This window comes from Ptychodera flava, chromosome 7 (genome assembly GCF_041260155.1).
Source record: "Ptychodera flava strain L36383 chromosome 7, AS_Pfla_20210202, whole genome shotgun sequence".
In the NCBI taxonomy this organism is placed as follows: Eukaryota; Metazoa; Hemichordata; class Enteropneusta; family Ptychoderidae; genus Ptychodera; species Ptychodera flava.
Genome location: NC_091934.1, coordinates 41,062,594 through 41,082,775, shown reverse-complemented (window position 1 = coordinate 41,082,775; position 20,182 = coordinate 41,062,594). Strand labels below are relative to the sequence as shown.

Here is a 20,182-nt window from a genome sequence, read left to right as displayed (position 1 = left end):
GGTGGGTGGTTGGCAAATAGTTTATCTGGCAACCCTGGAATTCATCAGGGAGCTGAATTATCTAATCTCCATGACACAGGTAATACAGTGTCTAATGTTAAACTCCGGTTATTGAGTGGGATATGTGACCGTTGTGTTGGCAGAAAAGATTTGACTGTACCCGTATCTCCTTTGTGCGGGGAATTTCAGTGGGTTATAATCTGTAGCAAGGTAGGGAAGGAAACAAAAAAGTACTGTGACCTTTGACCTGAGGGGCAGAACAAATGTGATTCAAAACTTTGTGACTCGATCCGTGCAGTCAAAACTTGGGTACCAGGAGCAGGACAAGCATTTCATCATTTCAGTGAGGTAATACCATTGCATATATTCTACATTGTACTTCTACTACAACTCTGTAAATTTAGTTCAACTTCTATTCCTTAAATTTAGTTCCATACCAGTAGAGCAACAATTTGGGAATTTATGGTATATCCTGCTTTTGTAATTTGATTTTCAAGAAATCCAGCATATTTTGCTTTTTTGATTTTTGGTCATCATTTGGCTATTGTAATCCTACAAGGTGTAACCTGAAAGCCGGTATTGTTGCCATCTTGATCTTTCAAATCTAAAATTTTAAACAGTTACCCTTTCAGATAAGATTACAAACATTTCAATGCTACATTTAGAGGAGATTGTCTGACAAACTGTCTTTTTAGACTGACAGTTGCTATGGCACACAGACTTAACCCTTTGAGTGCCAAAGTCAATTTTTGTCGCCTTTATAAAATGTACTCCAGTCAATTTTTTCAGATTTTTGCCAAAATTTTGATAAAAACTGTAGCCAATGAAATATGATGTCCATTTCGTCCAAAATTACCAAAAACATTACAGAAAAATTCATAAAAATTGGTAAAATGTTGGACTCAAATTTTGGCGGAGAAAAATTACAGCACTCAAAGGGTTAATCTAACACTTTGCAACAAGTATCTCACTGCTTGAAACTAAAGAAAAATGTAGCCTTATGATTTTTCATACATGGGTGTCAAATTTTAAAAACTCTTTTATGTAGGTTGTTATGATAGATATCTGGGTGGCTGTATGGAAAAAACATGAACAGGAAGTCTGTGGTTGCAGATACATGTCTGTCTATTGTGCACTGCAAAGACTATTGTCTTGGTTTTGTTCATAAACAAAGTTAATGTCTACATGTTATCATAGTGTCAAATCATCTTGTGTAATCAGATGCATATGCAGAATAAACAATCGCTGATTTCAAATGAATGGAAAAGTTAACCCTTTGAGCGCCAAAGTCTATTTTTGTCCCTTTATAAAATAAACCCAGTCAATTTTTCTAAGATTTTTGCCAAAATTTTGAGAAAAAACTATAGCCAATGAAATGTGATGTCCATTTGGTCCAAAATTATCAAAAAATTACAGAAAAATTCATGAAAATTGATAAAATTTTGCACTAAAATTTTGGCAGGAGAAAATTACAGCGCTCAAAGGGTTAAGTTTAATATCAAGTGTTACCTTTGGTTGCTAAATGAAAGTCAAGTGTTTTGACACGCTATATGATAATCCTGCTAAAAATGTGTGAGAACAATCTTGAATAAGTGAATTAAGAGTGGAATGTACTTGTTTACATCTAAAATTCTTGAATTCCATCACTGAAAACAAACATTTTAAATTCATGAAAATTCAGGAGAGAATCTTTCTATTCAAAAGCTGGTGTTACTTTGGTATTTATGACTGGTTTTAATGCTCTGTTACTGTATACATTGTAGTATCTTTTCAGACTGTGCCAAAATTTGTGTTTTAATTTTTATTATGAATGTCAGAAAAAGGTGTATAGTTGGTGTATTTGAGCTAGAGTCGAGTTTCTGGGCAGCAAATGTGTTCTGAAAGTAAATCACACACACACACACATATGTATATATGTACTGGTATATATATATTATTTCCCCTCATGACAGTTTGGATATATATATATATATTTTTTTTTTCTTGTGATAGTTTGGATATACACCTACTGAGTGTTAGCAAGTAAAAGCACTCCATTTAATTTAAGTTGATAGGTAGCATGTATCGTATTTTCCAAACAGAATATTTGCAGTTGACAGTAGTAATCCCATGTTGACAGTTTGCCAGGTATCATATCAGACAATATATGTGTAGGATTGGGTCAAAATGCAGTCACTGGTCTCAGTGACTGAATTGTTGCGCCAGTGCCACACCTGTAACAAAAATGCTTAACGCTGTTATTCATGTAGTTCAGATGAATAACCTCCGACAGTTGTCTGTAACCTCTCCCTATTGTAAGCCTAGTAATTTTTTATTGCCTCTTACAAAGGGCATGACTCTGCAGGTGAGTTAAGATTCACTGTGCATATACCTGTAATACATGTACCTGTGGGTATTTCATCACACTGGTGTTGAACACACAGCACTGTAGGCTGAGACAACTGTCAGCAAAATATTCTGTCATGACTTATAGCCCTTTCAGTAGGAGGATCATGAGAGAAACAAATCTACAACACAGGTGTCAGACTGAACAAGCCCAACAGAGGGAGACGCAAGTTTAGGTCATAGGTTGAAGTTCACTTGACCAAAGTTAAAATTTGTGACAGGCCAAACCCAATATTGTAAAAGAATTTTTTGTAACTCAGTAGTGCCTCACTCAGCTCATAAAATTTCATAGTCAGAGTTATTATGCTGTATAATTATGACAATGATATCAATATAAACATTGATACAAACACTGGTATACTATGATAAATTAATGCATAAATATTACTACAGACAGTATTTGTGGTTTCTAAGTGAAGAACAATCGTTAGTAATACATGCGACAATTTCATGTAAAATGAACAAAGTAAAATCCATGTACAAAGTCAATCCACTCTTTATCACAAATCTCACATCTGACACATTCACTCTTTCAGTCACATAGTAAATCAGATTAGCAACTTGCAAGAGATCTTCAATGAGTGATGTCTTCCACGTCATAGATATTTTGTTGGCAGTGAAATTTGACTTGAAGTTGTGTTTGTTGCATGTCGTGAAAAAGGAAAATGCAAAGAAGATAAGGAATGAATTGCAAGTGAAGTTACTAAAACAATGTGCAACATTTTCTAGATGCAAAAATTTTATCAGTAAGGCTGTGCTTTTTTTATCCACAAATTTATTGCAATAGTTCTATTTTATTGCCATCACAAAAAGTTTGCTGAATTCATAATCAGTGGATAGTTGACAGTTAACTTTTATATCGATCAGTGATAATCTTTGTTGAATTTCCCAAGTGTACTAGTATACTTATAGTAATTGTAACATGTAAAGCTAATCCAATCAGTAGATCCCCTGACTTTCCACACTTGACATTTTTTAGACAAAAGCTGGAGCTTTAATGAGTCGAATAAATTAACCTGTATTGTGCCCACCAACGTTTTCAAATAAAAGACTGCATGAATTTTTCATGTGTGATCATGATTGTATGTTTGGCAAAGTCATAAACAAGTAGAGAAATAGCCTGCCACGATCACAAGGTTCTGCAACTGTAGTTCCAATGGTTTTGCCCAGGTATAGAATTTGCTGGCTAGAAATTTTGTTTGTTGAATTGGAAGTGACTATACAGTCATTCTTGTTACAATAGCCATCAGAACAGTTTTGGATCAAACTACATGTGAGTAATTATAGTGTTTGTCATGTAAATGGAAGTATCATATGTGACTGACAGACTGCCAGGTTCAACCATTAGCCTGAAGTGCTGTATCTTACAATATGGTAGTGTTGGCTTCTAACATATAATACCTAGTATATATTTTTCAAACAACTGCAAAAAGTACAACCATAGGGAATTAGTGTATGTCAGTGCTTTGTATTGTTTAGTTTTGAAGAGGAAATTGTGATACTATAAACAAAGGCATGGCAGACATCAACAAAAGTCATGTGAAAAAAGTAACAGCAGAAAGCTTTGTCCATAGTTCATAGAAAAATGATATCACTTTCAATTGCAAATATCAGTAATATTTCAATAACTAATACACATTAACAAAAAAATAACTAATTTAAAAGAATAATTAGGTCAACCACCTTGTTTTCATACTTTTAGAAGAATGGTTATTTTTTCTGGCAAATATAAACTTTTTCAGGTTTATGTATGTGTTATGTACGTCATTTCCTTTTATGAAGGATGTGACGTACACAATGCAGTGCCAACATGGCTTTGTGACAAGTATAAGATAAACACTGCCCACTATTATTTTCTTAGTTTTATGCATCACTTCCGGTATGCTTTGGTATGTGAAACTAATGTGCCAGTTCAAATAAAGATTTGAAACAAAAATATTTCATATCATTGTGTTTCACAAATATCTTATTCAAGATAAAATTTCATAACATAATTCTGTACAGACTGTCTGATATGTTGCCTTCAGGAAAATCCTGGTCAGTCAGAGTAACTTTTATTTTTGTTTATTTTCTTTATGTGTCAGGATGAATAAAGTCTGAACTGGATTAAAAATTGTAAATTTCTTTTTATATGATTTTGCTGATCAAAAACAGCTTTTCTTGAGGGTTGGTCTTTTAGGCTTGGATCGATAGAATTAATGAAAACAGTGTGTGTTTAGGCCTATATATGGTCCTTGTAGTTTGTGATACCTGTTGATGTGACAAAGGGTCATTCAACTTTGAAGCCATATTTGGTGAAAGTGAATACAAATATAGTGTGTTCTTCTCATTGGGAAGATTTTATGACATTAATTCATGTATAACCAGCCTTGGCCTTTTCCGTGTGCAACATTTTACTTTTGTTCAGATTATTCCAAGGACAGCATTAAATTTAGTTCATAATATTCCCAGAATAGTCAATTAATCTATTGTATTCTTTTTTCAGGACACTGATCAAAGCACAGGAAACAACGGAAAACTAATACAGGCTGAAGATAATTCTACTCAAGATAAGGTGGTAGGAGCAAAGGGGAACAGTTCAACAAACAAGGAACATAAAGGCACCGCATCTGTGGCCTTCAGCAATCAGGCAATCACAAGTCACTGTGAAGAAGAAGACACACTTACCGATTGCACATCTGAAAAGTCTAGTGGCAAAGGAATTTCAGAGTCCGAGGAAGCGAGTAAGAGTCTGCATGGTGATTCCCTTTGTGATGGGAGCAAAAACTCTGAAAGTGATTGCAGCCAAAGACTGTTAAACCCTCAGGGAAATTACCCAAACTGCCCTCCAGAAGTGGACTCCAAAGTTGTCACATGTGACAGCACGTACAGCTTCAAAGATACTGTGAAAAGTTGTGAGAAACAAAACATCCAAGAAGACAAGGGAAACTTCCAAGAAGATCAGTCAGTTCTGCAACTCACTGCCACTAAGAATCTCACAGCAGCTGCTGATGAAGTACCTCCTGAAAGTAGGAAGTACATTTCAGTGAAATCTCTGAAGCTCAGTTACAGTGACTTGCCAAAAAGTGAGGATCAAAGCCAGAAAGAAAAGATTCATCCACGTAGGAATAGTTCCGGTGATTTTGAAGATTCTGAAAGTCTGAGTGGCACTTGGAGTTCCTGGAGTGACATTGACTCAAGAAGAGGGTCATCCCTGCCGCGCACTTCATTTCAAGCTTTTGCACGACAGATCAGCACCTCCTCAGAATACAGTCTACCAGAGACACCCTTCCCGACAACTTTGAGACAAAACTCTGACTTTGACTTTGACAGTGTCTTGAGCGTCAGAGATCGTAGCAAGTCACTTGGCCATGTGCCAAGATTTGTGACAATCCAATTACAAGATTTAACAAAGAAGCGAATTAAAGTATCCAAAATGCAAAGGAGAGCATCTCTCAGCCAAAACTTGTGGCAGGTGTTATCAGAGAATGCATCGGAAGATTCTCCTTTACTTAATTCTTCTGTAAGTTCCTCAGATCTCAAGAAACCATACCACAGTGGATGGTTAATGAACCCATATGATGGGAAACGCTATTGGTGTATTGTGGCAGATATCTACTGTGTATGTTTGACCAGCCTACCTCCCCAAGAGCGTACAAAGTTTTAGTCCTACCTGGCTACGAAATTCGACCCATTATTCTGGTCTCAGAGGATGAAAATACTTCCCACAATTCACAGCAGCTGCAGACACAAGACTTCCGTCAAGATAGTGGAAAGTACCAAGTTAAACTTACACACCAAAATGCTGGCACTGAGTTCACGCTCTGTGTGGAATCCCAGAAGGAGTTGCACAAATGGACAGAAGCACTGAGGCTTGCAGCTTCTCTCGACCACAGCATCAGCACGGACACGATGATGAGGAAAGCAGTGATGATGATACTGGTTATTACAGCAACTACAGTTACTATAACAACAACAACTCTGTCTTTCCAGGCCTCAAGTATCGCTTACCGTCAACCGGTTCAGGAAGTGGTCAAAGAATGCACACTGATAGTTTTAACTCGGAGGAGAATTTTACGATTTCAGTAAGATTTTCTCGTAAAGGATGATTCATCAAATCTAGGAAGTGAATTTGCAAGTCCTCGCCACCGATCCTATCAGATCTTATTAGAGTCCAGCAAAGTGACAATGTTAGTACATCATCCTCAACAAAGAGTTCTCCATGCAGTACTCTAGAGAGAGACCTGGATCTTATAGATGTTGTTGATAAAGTTCCAGAGGAAGCAGACAAAAAAGCAAAACATGAGCGCTCGCAAGTGAACCGAGCAGAAGAAGCTTTGGCATGAAGCTTAGCCAAGCAAGCACAAAAAAATGAAAGAAAGAATGAGTTTGAAAACACCAAAAACAAAAGGCAACGTCCCACAAGATGTCACATTAGGGTCTCTCTCTAAAGCCAAGCACTCTGGTGAACTTGAACTCAAAATGAAAACAGGATGGGCAAAATATTGGTGTGTTATTTGTAACAAGAACCTGTACCTTTTCAAGTCTAGCCAATCTGACGAGATGGCAGAAATGATTCTATCTCTGTCTGGCTGCCAAGCTAGCAAATCACAGAGAGAAAAACTTCCCAATGTGTTGAAAATTTCACATCCAGCTTACAAGAGAGTATATTTACAGGCTTCACAACATGTGGATCTCTTGAAATGGGTAGACTTTATCAACAGGGAAGGCTCACCTCTTGCATCAAGTGCCTCCGACTCACACATCAAGTGGGGAGGCAAGCACAAAGATAAAGACACGCCCATAAACAAATCAAACTCTTTCGCTAGTTTGCAACGACGTTTTGGATCAAGTCACGAGAAAAAAGCAAACGGAAAGGAATCGAAAGAGAATTGCTCACCGACCACACAGAGGAGAATGGCCATGCTGCGAATGTCAAGGGCAAGTTTCCTTGAAGGTTACGATGGTATTGATGATGGCAATGATAATGAAACTGAAGAACAGTCACTTCAAGATCTTGAAAGCAATATGGTAAGTAGTGATATATACATGTATCACGCACATAAACTCAACTGTGCTGCAAATAGTGTGATCCGGCATGTGTGCAGGGAACATAGGATAGAAAAAGGCACTGTTCAGGAATGCCATGATGTATTTCATCAGCTAACCTTGATTTCCTTTATAAGACAGTTGCTTCCAATAGTTTTTACTGATAACTATAGTGACAAGATATAAGACATGCACAGATGTTTTTGCATTCAGTAGATGGACAGAATTTCGACCACTAATATTTCTATCATCTGTGACACATATGCTCCAAAGTTGTCAAGGGTATGAAATTGTGTCCTCTGATGACATTTGTCTTAAGAAGTCAATGCTGTTAAAAATTGTAATAGTCTGTGACAGATTATTGCAAAGATATGATTATCATTAGTCTATGTATTATGTTCTAAGTGATTAGGTAGCACTGATGGTGTTATTTCTTTATTTTTATTTATCATAGGATAGTGATGTGTTCTCATCATCAGTACCGTCAGTTTTACGCCCATGCTATTCTGAAGATGAAAGCAATGGCAGCCTTTCAGAGATGGTAAGTTGTCAGAGTTATAATTTCATGAAGGTTTCTGGGTGTACTAGTGGAATGTTACCGGTTGTAATGCAGTGAAAAGTGATGAAGTTTTATGGAAAGATAACTTAGTCAGTTTTTCTTCGAGGCCAGTAGCTGCTAACTTTTGATGATTTTTTTTCTTGGCTTTTCTTTAAATGTCAACCACAATTTGTTTTTTAACTCCCAGAGGCTTGTTGAGATACACAGTATTCAGCTTGTCAACTCAGCCAGTAGATGTATAGATTGCATTCTTATTGTTGACAAGTGTATTCTGGTCCAGACAAGAATTTAAATATTTGTTCAACGTGCTGCAGGGAGTAGAGAAAGAACGTTCAATCAACAAACAAAACAAAACAAAGTGAAAACAGTGATCAAAAGTTAACACCATTAAGTGGACAGATTATTCACGATTGGTTGTGATTCTTTCGACAAAAGTGAGATATTTCTCTTCTTAACATTAAAAAATTGAACAGCCTTAGAAGATGCTGATCTGTGAAAATCCTATTGAAGGAAATTATTAAGCTTTGCCATTGTTGAAATAAACAACTTGGAACTTTTGGCTTTGCCAACTATTGTAAATAGGATATACTGATGAAAGAATTTTTTAGCCAGAATCTTACATGTTCACTGGCTGAATGTACTGTAATATGTTAAGTGACATTATTCCCATGATGGATTGAAAAGTAAAGGATGTCAGGTTGCTGGCTGAAGCCTAATTCCCAGTATTGAACCATAATGCTTTGCAAGAAATTACTCAGAACTTTTTTTGTTAGCTTAATGGACAGTCCCTAATTTGCTTTGACTGATATTTTGTTCATCATAGAAACAAAACGTAATTTACCTAGTGAAAATCATACAAGAGATTGTGGATAATTCAGTGTGTGCACCTACGTGGAAAACTTTTTCATGGCAATCAAGGCTGAAAAAGTCTTTATTTTAGCATTGTTTTTTTCAAAAGTACTGTGCAAAGTTGCCCCTGTTTCAATAACAATACTGTTCACATGACAAAACTAGAAAAACAAGGTGACCCTGCAGTCCCAGAGGCACATTCCTACACGTCTAGTAATGTCCATTCTGGAATTTGACAAAAAACAAACAAAGCAAAAATATTCAAAAGTTCATTGACCCATGTAGACTCCTAATTAGTGCTACCTGTTAACCATCCAACCACACTGCACTCTGTCCCCCCTGGATGAGGTTTTCGGCGTTTTGTCTCTGCAAAACATTTGTGGTTCTGATACATGTACTGTCACTTTTCAATTTTGCTTTTGTGTCAGTATTGGAGCTACAAGGGCATTACTTGGTTGTCATGACAATTTTAAAGGAATGAGAGTGAAAATAAGATAGTACTAAAATGTATTCTTGTGAAGACTTTTATGGTGAAGTCATGAATGGTAAAAAGATGAAGTCCATTTCAGGGATGATAAACCTGTTCACCCCTAGTTCCAAGTGAACAAGTCCGTACTCACCAATGGTAATGATTGATTTGGCCCAAACCATGGTGATGAAGGGGTTAATGCAGTGATTCTAATTACAAATGAAGAAAAGGTGGACTCATCATATGTGTTTTGCCCCTCCCCTTTGATATCAAGTAAACAGTACCGGTACTCCAAAGACATGGTTGAAATCACAGCCCCTCTAGGACTGTGTTACTTTAAAATGAATCTGAATCATTTTTGACAGTTACATGCCAATTGATGGTACTATCCAAATACCAGCCAAGCCGATTTGTAAATATTCTGAGCTCAAACTCAAACACATGTAAACATTCTGTGGTAGTGTTTATGGGGTACGGCTGACTCATTGTCACTCTCCTGCTCACGATGCTTTCAAGAGTCACAGCAGAACGTTTTTCTCACTTGAGTTTTGGTCATGAAATAAGGATGGACTTGGCAGACATCACGCAAAAGGTAGATCTGGTATTATGTAAGATATGAACGATTTATGATTGATTTACTTTCTTAAGAAATATTGGGCTTAAACTTTGCAAAATCAGATATGAGAACTGTTGCATGTCTGTAAAAACTGTGTTCCACTGCATAGGTCTCCTGTATCTTTGCACAATTCAACAACAGTTCATAAAATGAATGTTGGTGCTTTTAATCTTAATGAGAAGTGAGACAGCCTGATATTGGTTTTCTCTATATCAAACTGAAATCAACCATGCCTATGATTGAAATCAACACCAAAACTGTTCAATGCAACCCCATGTAACTGCACCAGTGTTATATAGTATCTAGGTGTTGATAACAAAATGTACATTGCCACAATGACTGATGTGTGTGAAACCATGGCCATTATTTGCTGCAGTTTGCAATAGGATTTAGAACATTCTAAGAACTAAATCTTAGAATTTGAACATGGTCACTCCAGGCACCATGATTGGAAGCAATTTTCCTAGTAAGAGAACTCTCCCTAAATTTCGGTAATGTGCCACCTGTTGAATCAAAGCTTTGATACAGTCACGTTGAGTCTCATTGGTATGGTTGAACCCATGTATCACGTAATAGGGGTGAAAGGGTAGAAGTATGATACTTCATGAAGTTCATAGGTTTCTGTGTTATGTGGAAGTACAATATAGGTACTTCAGATACCTCAGCTCAGTGCGGTACCGGTCATAAACCTATCCAAACAGTATTTTGTACAACCAAGTGTTGAAGCTAGAGGTTCATTTAAACCACACAAAAATCAGCACCTCCAGCTATTGCTGTATGTAGAGACCTGTGGTGTACAACGATGGTAAGTAATTGAAAAAGACTGATTCTACTTTATAGGTATTGCCTACAGTGGAGCACACCAGAGTGTTAGCTATGAAATACTGTTTGTGTATAGGGAATCTAGGTGAAAGTGACCCATTGTATGAAGTTTAAAGTATGATTTTCTGTAAATCTGTTGACAGGAAAGTGTGTATAGCCTACGTAAGAAGAGTCTCCATGGATCCCTTGATGACATACCAGGACTGAACTTAAATGGTAAAAAATCCAAGAAGGAGAAAAAGTCCAAGAAAAAAATGCATCCAATCAGTGTGGTCCATACAGCTGCCAAAGAGTGGACCAAAGCATCTAAGATTGGATATTTAAACAGAAAATGTAAAGGCCCATGGACAAGGTAATCAATTTTTTTAAAAATACTGACAACTTGCCGGACACAAATGTGCTGTACAAGTTATGCATTAAACATTCTAAGGAAAATTAGCTTTCAGAACAGACATTTGAATATGGGAACTAAAAAGTCAAACGGAATATTCACAGACTTTTCTGACAGGAAATGAAACATGTATTGAAACTGGCTGAGATGAAGAAATAGATTTTGTGTTTGACCATCCCTTCATTTCTGCTTGAGGGTAAGAATATCAGAGGGATTTCCACAGATACCATTGTCATCCACCATTAACCCTTTGAGTGACATATTTTTTCCCTCCAAAATTTTAGTGCAACATTTTGTAAATTTTTGTATATTTTTCTGTAATTTTTGTAATAGATTTGGACTGCATTGACATGATATCATATTGTCTTCATTTCATCATAATTTCTGAGAAAATGAGAAAGAAATTGTTCGAGTTTCATTTCACAAAGGTAACAAAAATTGACGATGGCGCTCAAAGGGTTAATATAAAACTCAAGAATCTTTCACAAGACGCCATATGCTATGGTACAAAGTTTCAGACTGAACTAAATAAAATTCTTACAAAATTTTTCATATCCTTTTAATACCTATAGATATTGGGCTGTGTTGAATAAGGACACTCTGTATCTGTACAAGACACCAGAAGACACTGCTACAGTTGATGCAATGGCGTTACCTGGTTACAAAGTTTCAACTGACGTCAAAACTGCCTTTAAATCAAGAAAACTAACATTTAAACTTGTTCACGAGGTGAGAGACAGCTACTTATTATTTGAATTTATACCTCTGTGTGAAAGAAATTGAAATTATTGCCTACATAAACATGACAGCGACTGAACACAACTGCTACTGTTATGTGAATTTGTAATCTCAAGGTATCCAAGGTCTTTAGGGAGGCAATTTTGTATGTTATTGTATTCCAGCTCCTTGATTAGCAATCAGTGTTACGTTGTTTGTGTTTATAAAGCTGCACATGTAGTGATCCAATAGTTTAGAATTACGTGTATTTATTTTTGTATCTTAATACTCAGCAATCAGTGAACACTAATAAGTAATTACATTGAAACAACATTGAACTTCAGGATATGAGCTGACATATAGGTGTTGTCAGTGTATATAACCTAAATGTGAATTTTGAAAAATGTCAATCACTGTAGATAATGTGCATTGGATTCTGAATTCTAAAAAGTTCCTAACCTATTTTGATTCGTTGAAATTATGTCAAAGTCATGACTTTTTTCTTGAAATTATAATGTAATAGATGTACAAGATCAGATGGTGATTTTGTTGACGAGTTTGTCTAAATAATGTGTAAAGTCTAATCACATTATATAATGGGATAGAATTGCTATAGATGATATGATAATCAACCAAGCACAAAGGTGAAAATTGGAAGCTGTTTTTAACATTTGATATCTGGCTTTCGTTTTGATGAAATGTTCAATTCCACTTTCTTTATATTCCCGTGACATGAAGGGTGCATTCCTTGTACACACCTGCTTACTTACAGTACTTACCTGTTTACTTCCAGTACTTACCTGTTTACTTCCCGTACTTACCTGTTTACTTCCAGTACTTACCTGTTTACTTCCAGTACTTACCTGTTTACTTCCAGTACTTACCTGTTTACTTCCAGTACTTACCTGTTTACTTCCAGTACTTACCTGTTTACTTCCAGTACTTACCTGTTTACTTCCAGTACTTACCTGTTTACTTCCAGTACTTACCTGTTTACTTCCAGTACTTACCTGTTTACTTCCAGTACTTACCTGTTTACTTCCAGTACTTACCTGTTTACTTCCAGTACTTACCTGTTTATTCCGTACTTACCTGTTTACTTCCAGTACTTGCCTGTTTACTTCCAGTACTTACCTGTTTAATTCCAGTACTTACCTGTTTAATTCCAGTACTTACCTGTTTAATTCCAGTACTTACCTGTTCACTTCTAGTACTTACCTGTTTACTTCCAGTACTTACCTGTTTACTTCCAGTACTTACCTGTTTATTCCTGTACTTACCTGTTTACTTCCAGTACTTGCCTGTTTACTTCCAGTACTTACCTGTTTACTTCCAGTACTTACCTGTTTACTTCCAGTACTTACCTGTTTACTTCCAGTACTTACCTGTTTACTTCCAGTACTTACCTGTTTATTCCTGTACTTACCTGTTTACTTCCAGTACTTACCTGTTTACTTCCAGTACTTACCTGTTTAATTCCAGTACTTACCTGTTTACTTCCAGTACTTACCTGTTTACTTCCAGTACTTACCTGTTTACTTCCAGTACTTACCTGTTTATTTCCAGTACTTACCTATTTACTTCCAATACTTACCTGTTTACTTCCAGTACTTACCTGTTTACTTCCAATACTTACCTGTTTACTTCCAATACTTACCTATTTACTTCCAATACTTACCTATTTACTTCCAATACTTACCTGTTTAATTCCAGTACTTACCTGTTTACTTCTGTTCACTTCTAGTACTTACGTGTTTACTTCCAGTACTTACCTGTTAACTTCCAATACTTACCTGTTTATTTGCAAATTACAGGGTGAGAGGTCTACTTACTTCTCAGCAGAGACAGAGTCAGACTTTCATGAGTGGATTTTCATGATTGACAAAGCTTCACAGAAAATAACAGTTGAAGGTTTGAATCTGGAGACTGGTGTCAGCAGTGAGTTTGACGAAACTCAAGGTAAGCGCAGTGTAAAATTGGCAAGACTGAACAATACTGGGCCCACACTTTAGATTTAAAAATTAACATAATCCCAGGGAGTCATGTTGCATCAAAAAACTCTAGGAGGGCCCCTAAGAAACCCTGACTGTTGTCATGAGAAAGATTTGGCCAAATGTTTTTCAAGTGTGCTATAACCTGTTTAGAGACTTTTTGTATTTCTTCCATGCCAGTTACATTCGCATCTTGTATTTCTTGAAATTGAATAACAGAGAGGTCCACCTATTCAAAATGTGAGAGAGTTATGAGCGATTCAGCCTTTCTGAATCAAATTTGGACTCAAGATGATTACATTCTTTCCAAAGTTAGATTGCTGTATTACAAAGACATTAGATTTGACAGGGTTTACATTGCATTATCTCCTTTAGACAAATTCACTTACCATACAATATGTTTGCAAATTTCTGCAAATTATCATTGAGATTTCAATTTCATAATCGGAGAAAATCAGTAAAACTAAAGATGCACTTGGTTGGTATACTTACCACATAAACTATATTTTCATCACTTTTGCACACAGATATATTGTAACAGTCAGTTGGGTAACTAACAAAGGTGATACTCATCAAATGTATCAAGAACTGCATGTTTTATTGCATTGTTGACATTACTCTAACGTCTTATATCTTTCCTTTATCCTGGATAAGATGAACTACTCAATATCCATGTTCCAGATAGTGTTTTTTGTCCAATTCCAGTATCATAGTAGACCTATCCCTGCCAGTGTTGTGTGATAACATCTTAAAATTTTCACTTACAGCCAAAGACAAAGAAGTTTTGAAGAAAGAAAACCAACAAGACTTTCAGCGAGAGTTGGTAAAACTTCAGAAGAAACGATTGCTTCAGGAGTTGCTTGCACGCAACACTGGCATCGTACACAAAGAACAACGGCCAAAGGTAAGATAAATCAATCATTTTTTCTAGGAAACAACTGCCACTTCACACAACCAGATATTTCTTATTCAGTTTAGTCATCGTCCATGAATCTTTTGATGTCATTTCGTATTTGTAGCCATTCCTACATTCTTATATCAGTTGAATTTTCAGAATGTCTATATTGCTTTTTTTCTTACAGATGTTTACATATACCAGTTTTAATAATAATTAAAGGCATACTATCACCTGTTCCAATTTTGCCAGTTACCATGGAAAGAGAAAATCTAACCAATCACAGATTTTAAGCGGGTGGCCGCTTTTTAAAAACAGCGCCCTCACATGGGTATTTTGAATACCAGGGAATGCCCCTTTGACCATATATGGGCATATTTAAATTACAGGTGACTGTATACCTTTAAGGTGACAAGGATGCATTTGTTCAATGATAATATTTATATCAAGGATTTAAAACCCTTCATAGACTGAACAAACCAAGAAAAAATCCAAATATTTTAAAAAGTTTTAGTTATTTGTATAACAAAACAGAAGAGACAGAAAAGAAAAGGCAAAGATAAATGAGACAAAGACATAACATTCATATATCAAAATGTCAAAAAAAAGCACCCCAGAAATAAAAAAAGAAGATAAATAAATAAATAATGCTAATATTTAGTTGTGTAGAGTCTCCTTAATGGCACAATTGATAATTTTTTGTCGTTATTTCTGTCACAGAGTATGCCACCAATGTCGTTCCCGGCAACAAAAGAGGAAATTGATCAGAAGTATGAGAAATCTGTGGAGGAGGAAGAAACCAAAGCTCTCAAGTACCAAACACTGCTGAAGAGAAGACGAATGTCTGCGCAAATCAAAGTAGATGATCTGCAAAAGAAAATGCAGGAAGAAAAGAGAAAAGGAGTGTGTTTGTCGGAAGAAGAGTACGCTGCCATGGAGAAGAGACTGCAGGATTTGAACAACACTTTGAAAAAAGTTGAAAGTGATATCGCGGAGAACAAAAGCCATCAGACAAACATGTTAGAGTCGTTGAAAGAGAAGAAAGAACTGGAATTGAAGATTGTTGCTCAGCAACACAGGATGAAACAGTATCGCAAGGTGGCTGCAGAGAAAGCTTTGCAAGAGATATCAGAGACGGTGGCACAGGTGTCACCCATGGCATCGGAACAGATCACATCACAAGTTACACGCCGACAGACTGTGTCAGGACAACAGATGAAACGAAGAACGTTGCCAGTCATACCAGCTGAAAGATCACCCATAATGATCAGGAAATCACTCATTTCAGATTTAGATTCAGAATCGTTTTCAGATAAATCTACTTTCAGGCACAGTTTCCCGGGACATTCAAATATCATTGAAAAGGCTGTGTCATCTGGAAATGGTGACCTCTCTCTAACTTTGACCTCAAAGCTAAGCAGCAAACAAACTGAAAGCTCAAATCAGAGTTCATCAGAAAGTCATGTGTCATTAGAGGAAACCACTCATCAGGAATCTACCACTGTCGCGGAAACAAATGTCTCTACCAGCCAAGCAGAAGAGGTAACACAGACTGCAGAGAACAGCCAAACATCGAAGAAAGATAAACCACCAATACGCACTGAAGTGAGTGCAGAGACACTGGCAGAAATTGAGGTACGGAATATTTTCTACTTTGTTACTTCTTGGTAATATTCTGTATTATGTATCTGATACACTTAACGAATGAATGAGTAACTATATAGTGTGTCATGTCATGTGATGGACAGAATGTGTATTTATGTGGTACTGCATAGGATTGTACCATGAATGTATGATTATAATATAAAGCAAATACATATGCCAGCATCCTGTTTGCATTATGATTGACTCTGCCACAAGTTAAGTTTCATAACTGATGAGTCATGTGTTGGACTTGTTCACTTCAAAGTTTATTCTGTTTATCAAGAAACCCAAGGTTAAGTGTGAATTTCAACCCATTCAGAGATATCAGCGACATGTTCTGGTTTGTTTCCATGGCAGTCACATTGTTTTTTTTTACACTTTGTTTGTTTGACTTTCTTCTAAAATTAGTAGCATTTATGCAAACTTTGTTTGTGTTGGTACCTGTAAGAATCTAGTTTGTCAAAAGTCTAGTGTACATACCCTATCAAATATTTGATTTGCCTGAAAGTTTATTTGTCTGCCTGTCTGGTTCAAAACACAATGATTTTGCTGTTATGAAAACATGCATATTCATTCAACAGTGATATGATTTTTTACTTTTTGCACTTTTTCAATTATTTTTCAAACAATTAATTTCAATTAATTTTGGAAATTTTTTTCAGGCTTTTGAGAAACTGTCCATGGAAATGTTGGGGCACTATGGTTTTTGAATGACTCCTATCAAGACAACCAATATGACCTCAGGAACATATATTACAATTTAGTGCACTGACAAATGGGTATTTTTATACTTGTTTTGTCTGGTGCCAGACATCAAGTTTGCCAGCTGCATTGAGAAGTTACCAATGAAGACAGAATACTCTTTAAAACTCTCATGAACTTGTACTCTCTGAATCTTACAACCTGTTATTTCAAGATGTCTGTGACACACAATAAGCTGGAGGATCCATCACTAGAGGGCTCCCCTCACAGTAACACCCCAGTGATATTGATCTTCAAGTGGCATCAGGATTATACAGGATGTGTCTCAGAACAGTACTATCAGACAATGAAATCTTGACCTATTTGTGACCTTTATCAGGATATGCTAAGTCTTATGAAATTCAGTGTGGGTAAATTTCGGAAAATTAGATTGTGCTACCAATGCTGCCATTTATAATTATAATCGTATCTCTGATGGCAGTTTTTGACCAAAAAAACCTGAAATCCGCTAAAAAATACTTCTTAAAATTTGAATGACTTGGAGCATATTATCCTCACAGCTAGATGCTTACTCTTTTGGTTCATTCACTGCAGATACGGAGACTGTTGACTGAACCATTACTTGTTTGATGGAGTCATAGTCAACTGCTATGTTATCTGCTGTGATACTGCCTTTATAAACAGACCATATCATTGAAGTCATTCTGTACATCTTCGGATTATGATACTTGACAACTGCCTTGTTTTATATTTTACCTCAGACTGTGAGTTTTTCAGGACGACATTGATTGTCTATTTCTGAAAAACTCAGGTTGATATATCAGAAATTTTTATTGAACTTTTTTACATAGCATCAGATGGTTTGTATTTTTCTGCTGTTGGCATTCTTTCGTTTTTCTTATCAGAAGCAAGTACCCAGAGCAAAGTTTTCAGCAATTGGCCATGTAAAAAAGTTGCATGTTTTCATATTGTATACAGGGATTAGCAGCCTATGTGTAAGTGTAGGTTAAGTTAGGGTGATGGCGCCCTCTATAGTTTGATTCTGACACATCTGAATTGGATGGCAATGTGAGGCTTGAGGTCTCATCCAATTTACATAAACAATTCTACTTTTCTTTAAGTCATCATGACATTATTAAAATGAGAATAAAACATGACAGGATGTACACATCAGTGCAATTAGGTCGTGTCTGCAAATGTATTTAGTCGGCAGATCTTGATTTTGCCTTTGTAGCAGTCGCATTATGAATATAAATATTCAGTAGCTATCTTACACGGCCATTCTGCTGCTCTTGAATTTTATTCTGTAAAACAAGTCTTCTAAGTTATTTTCTGATGAAGAGGGACTTCAACAAAAAATGTCAGCTATGACCCTCTTGCACTGATGTAGCAACATTTCCAACATAGCAAGGGTATGGAGAAGCGAAGTCTTATTACATTGTTTTATAGTTTCATCGATATTTCATTGTACAATATTTGCCAAATGTGCATTTTGATAGATGAAATATTTTTTGGAAAAGGTATAAAATATTTTAATTTAAGACTCTCTTGGAACCACCTAAACTGGACTAACCAAGATTTCTTGCATTTTATGCATTTTATAATCAAGATGAAAATTCTGTGTACAAATACCTCATCATTTCAGTCTCATGCCGTATTAATGGAACCTCAAATTAGGTTCACAGGATTACAAATCACCATTGATGTCATAAATTAATACTGCATTTAATATTTGTACAACAAAATTACTATTTATTTCTTAGATTTTTATATTTCTACCAAACTTGTTACTTGGTGTAATTTTAATAACATTTTATACCTCTAAGCCTCTCTTCTGAATGTGTAATATTTTGTCACATTTTTTACTCTTAGCTTATTATCTTGAAAGCTTACAGTATTTAGAGTGCAATATAGGGAGTAGTATAATTTTTGTAACATTACAAACTCAATGAGATGGTCGCCTGCTCTTTTATTCACTGGTGACAATTGATACAACTCATTTGCTATTTTATGTGCATATACATGTATCTTCAGAAATAAATAACTGTGAAAGTATAAACTATCTTTGTTTTTGGTTGGTTTCTGTTGCTTGTGAAATGTTCAACGTAGGAATGAAACTGGCAGGAAGTTTTGTTTGCGCAGTGTTTGTTCCGTGTCTCAATTTGGATCTCATGTTGATAGTATAGCATTAAAATTGTCATCAATGACAGTTTATAGTGTAAGTAAGTTGTTAATTGTCCTGCAACATTTGCAAAGGCATGTAGATTTCATTTGAAAGAGATAACATGTTAAGCATAGAGGACTGTCAACAAACCCTTGTGACTTTTTCACCTGGTAAGATAGAATGCACATATTAAGTAACAGTTGCCCAGATACTCAAACCTTCACGGGACTTTCCTGATGTGCTGCTTGTTTAGATTATTATTTAGACCTGTGGCGTATAATGCATATAATGTATGGAGTGTAAATGAAATGACTGGACATTTACAAAAGGGAACCCCTGACGTCCAGTTTTACAGTCACTATGCTATCAGCAAAATTAATCACCAAACTTTACAAATTGATCAAATGACTTGCTGTTTTGCTAATCATTTGCCATATGGCTTGCCAGGGACTTTTTGCTCTCTGTAATATTTCCTCATAGACAAAATGTGGATATTGCTGCAAGTTTGAATTTCAAATATCAATGAATTTTTCAACGTAAGTAATTTGTTTCTCAATTTACCTTAATCTCTACCCTTCATTATGAAAATGAACACTTTAGTTTCTTGATAAAAGATTGATCAAAAGTAAGTTTCTTTTTTGTGGCATGTATTGGCTCAATTTTGCAAAATTATGGCTAAGAATTCACATTGTTCTTGGATATCCCATTTACGTTACATTCCACTATGGTAAAATCAACCACATGCTGAGATTAATGCCTATAGCATTCAACCATCATTACCAGTCTTATACTTGCCTGGCATAATAATCTCTGATAGTTTTCAATAAATAAATACAGAATAATAAATTAAAGGAACTCTCAACAGTATGGCTGGTACCACAGTCACTTGTGGTTCAATATGGTCCCATCAGTACTAAAATGCTCACGTGTGTAGTAGTGAGTCAGGGCTG

The 20,182-nt window shown here is 35.9% G+C and overlaps 2 protein-coding genes across 3 annotated transcripts in view; both read left to right on the top strand.

The window, feature by feature from the left end:
* Positions 1-6,434, top strand: part of LOC139137580 (uncharacterized) — a 49,541-nt gene extending 43,107 nt beyond the window's left edge. The window contains exon 3 of the mRNA XM_070705759.1: positions 4,871-6,434. Within this exon, the coding sequence (XP_070561860.1) occupies positions 4,871-6,031 (1,161 nt within the window). The 3' untranslated portion in view covers positions 6,032-6,434. The remainder of the gene's footprint in view (positions 1-4,870) is intronic.
* A 292-nt stretch (positions 6,435-6,726) lies between these two features.
* LOC139137579 (peptidoglycan DL-endopeptidase CwlO-like) lies at positions 6,727-19,127 on the top strand. Of its 2 annotated transcripts, XM_070705757.1 has the most exons (8): positions 6,727-7,395; positions 7,868-7,954; positions 10,872-11,080; positions 11,692-11,848; positions 13,651-13,795; positions 14,595-14,731; positions 15,443-16,357; positions 17,029-19,127. In XM_070705757.1, the coding sequence occupies exons 1-8, from the start codon at positions 6,736-6,738 to the stop codon at positions 17,074-17,076; spliced, it is 2,358 nt and encodes a 785-aa protein (XP_070561858.1). In that variant the 5' UTR covers positions 6,727-6,735; the 3' UTR covers positions 17,077-19,127. The 2 variants fall into 2 exon arrangements, with proteins under 2 accessions (XP_070561858.1, XP_070561859.1); XM_070705758.1 differs by lacking the exons at positions 6,727-7,395; positions 7,868-7,954 and adding an exon at positions 9,743-9,882.
* The last annotated feature ends 1,055 nt before the right edge of the window (positions 19,128-20,182 follow it).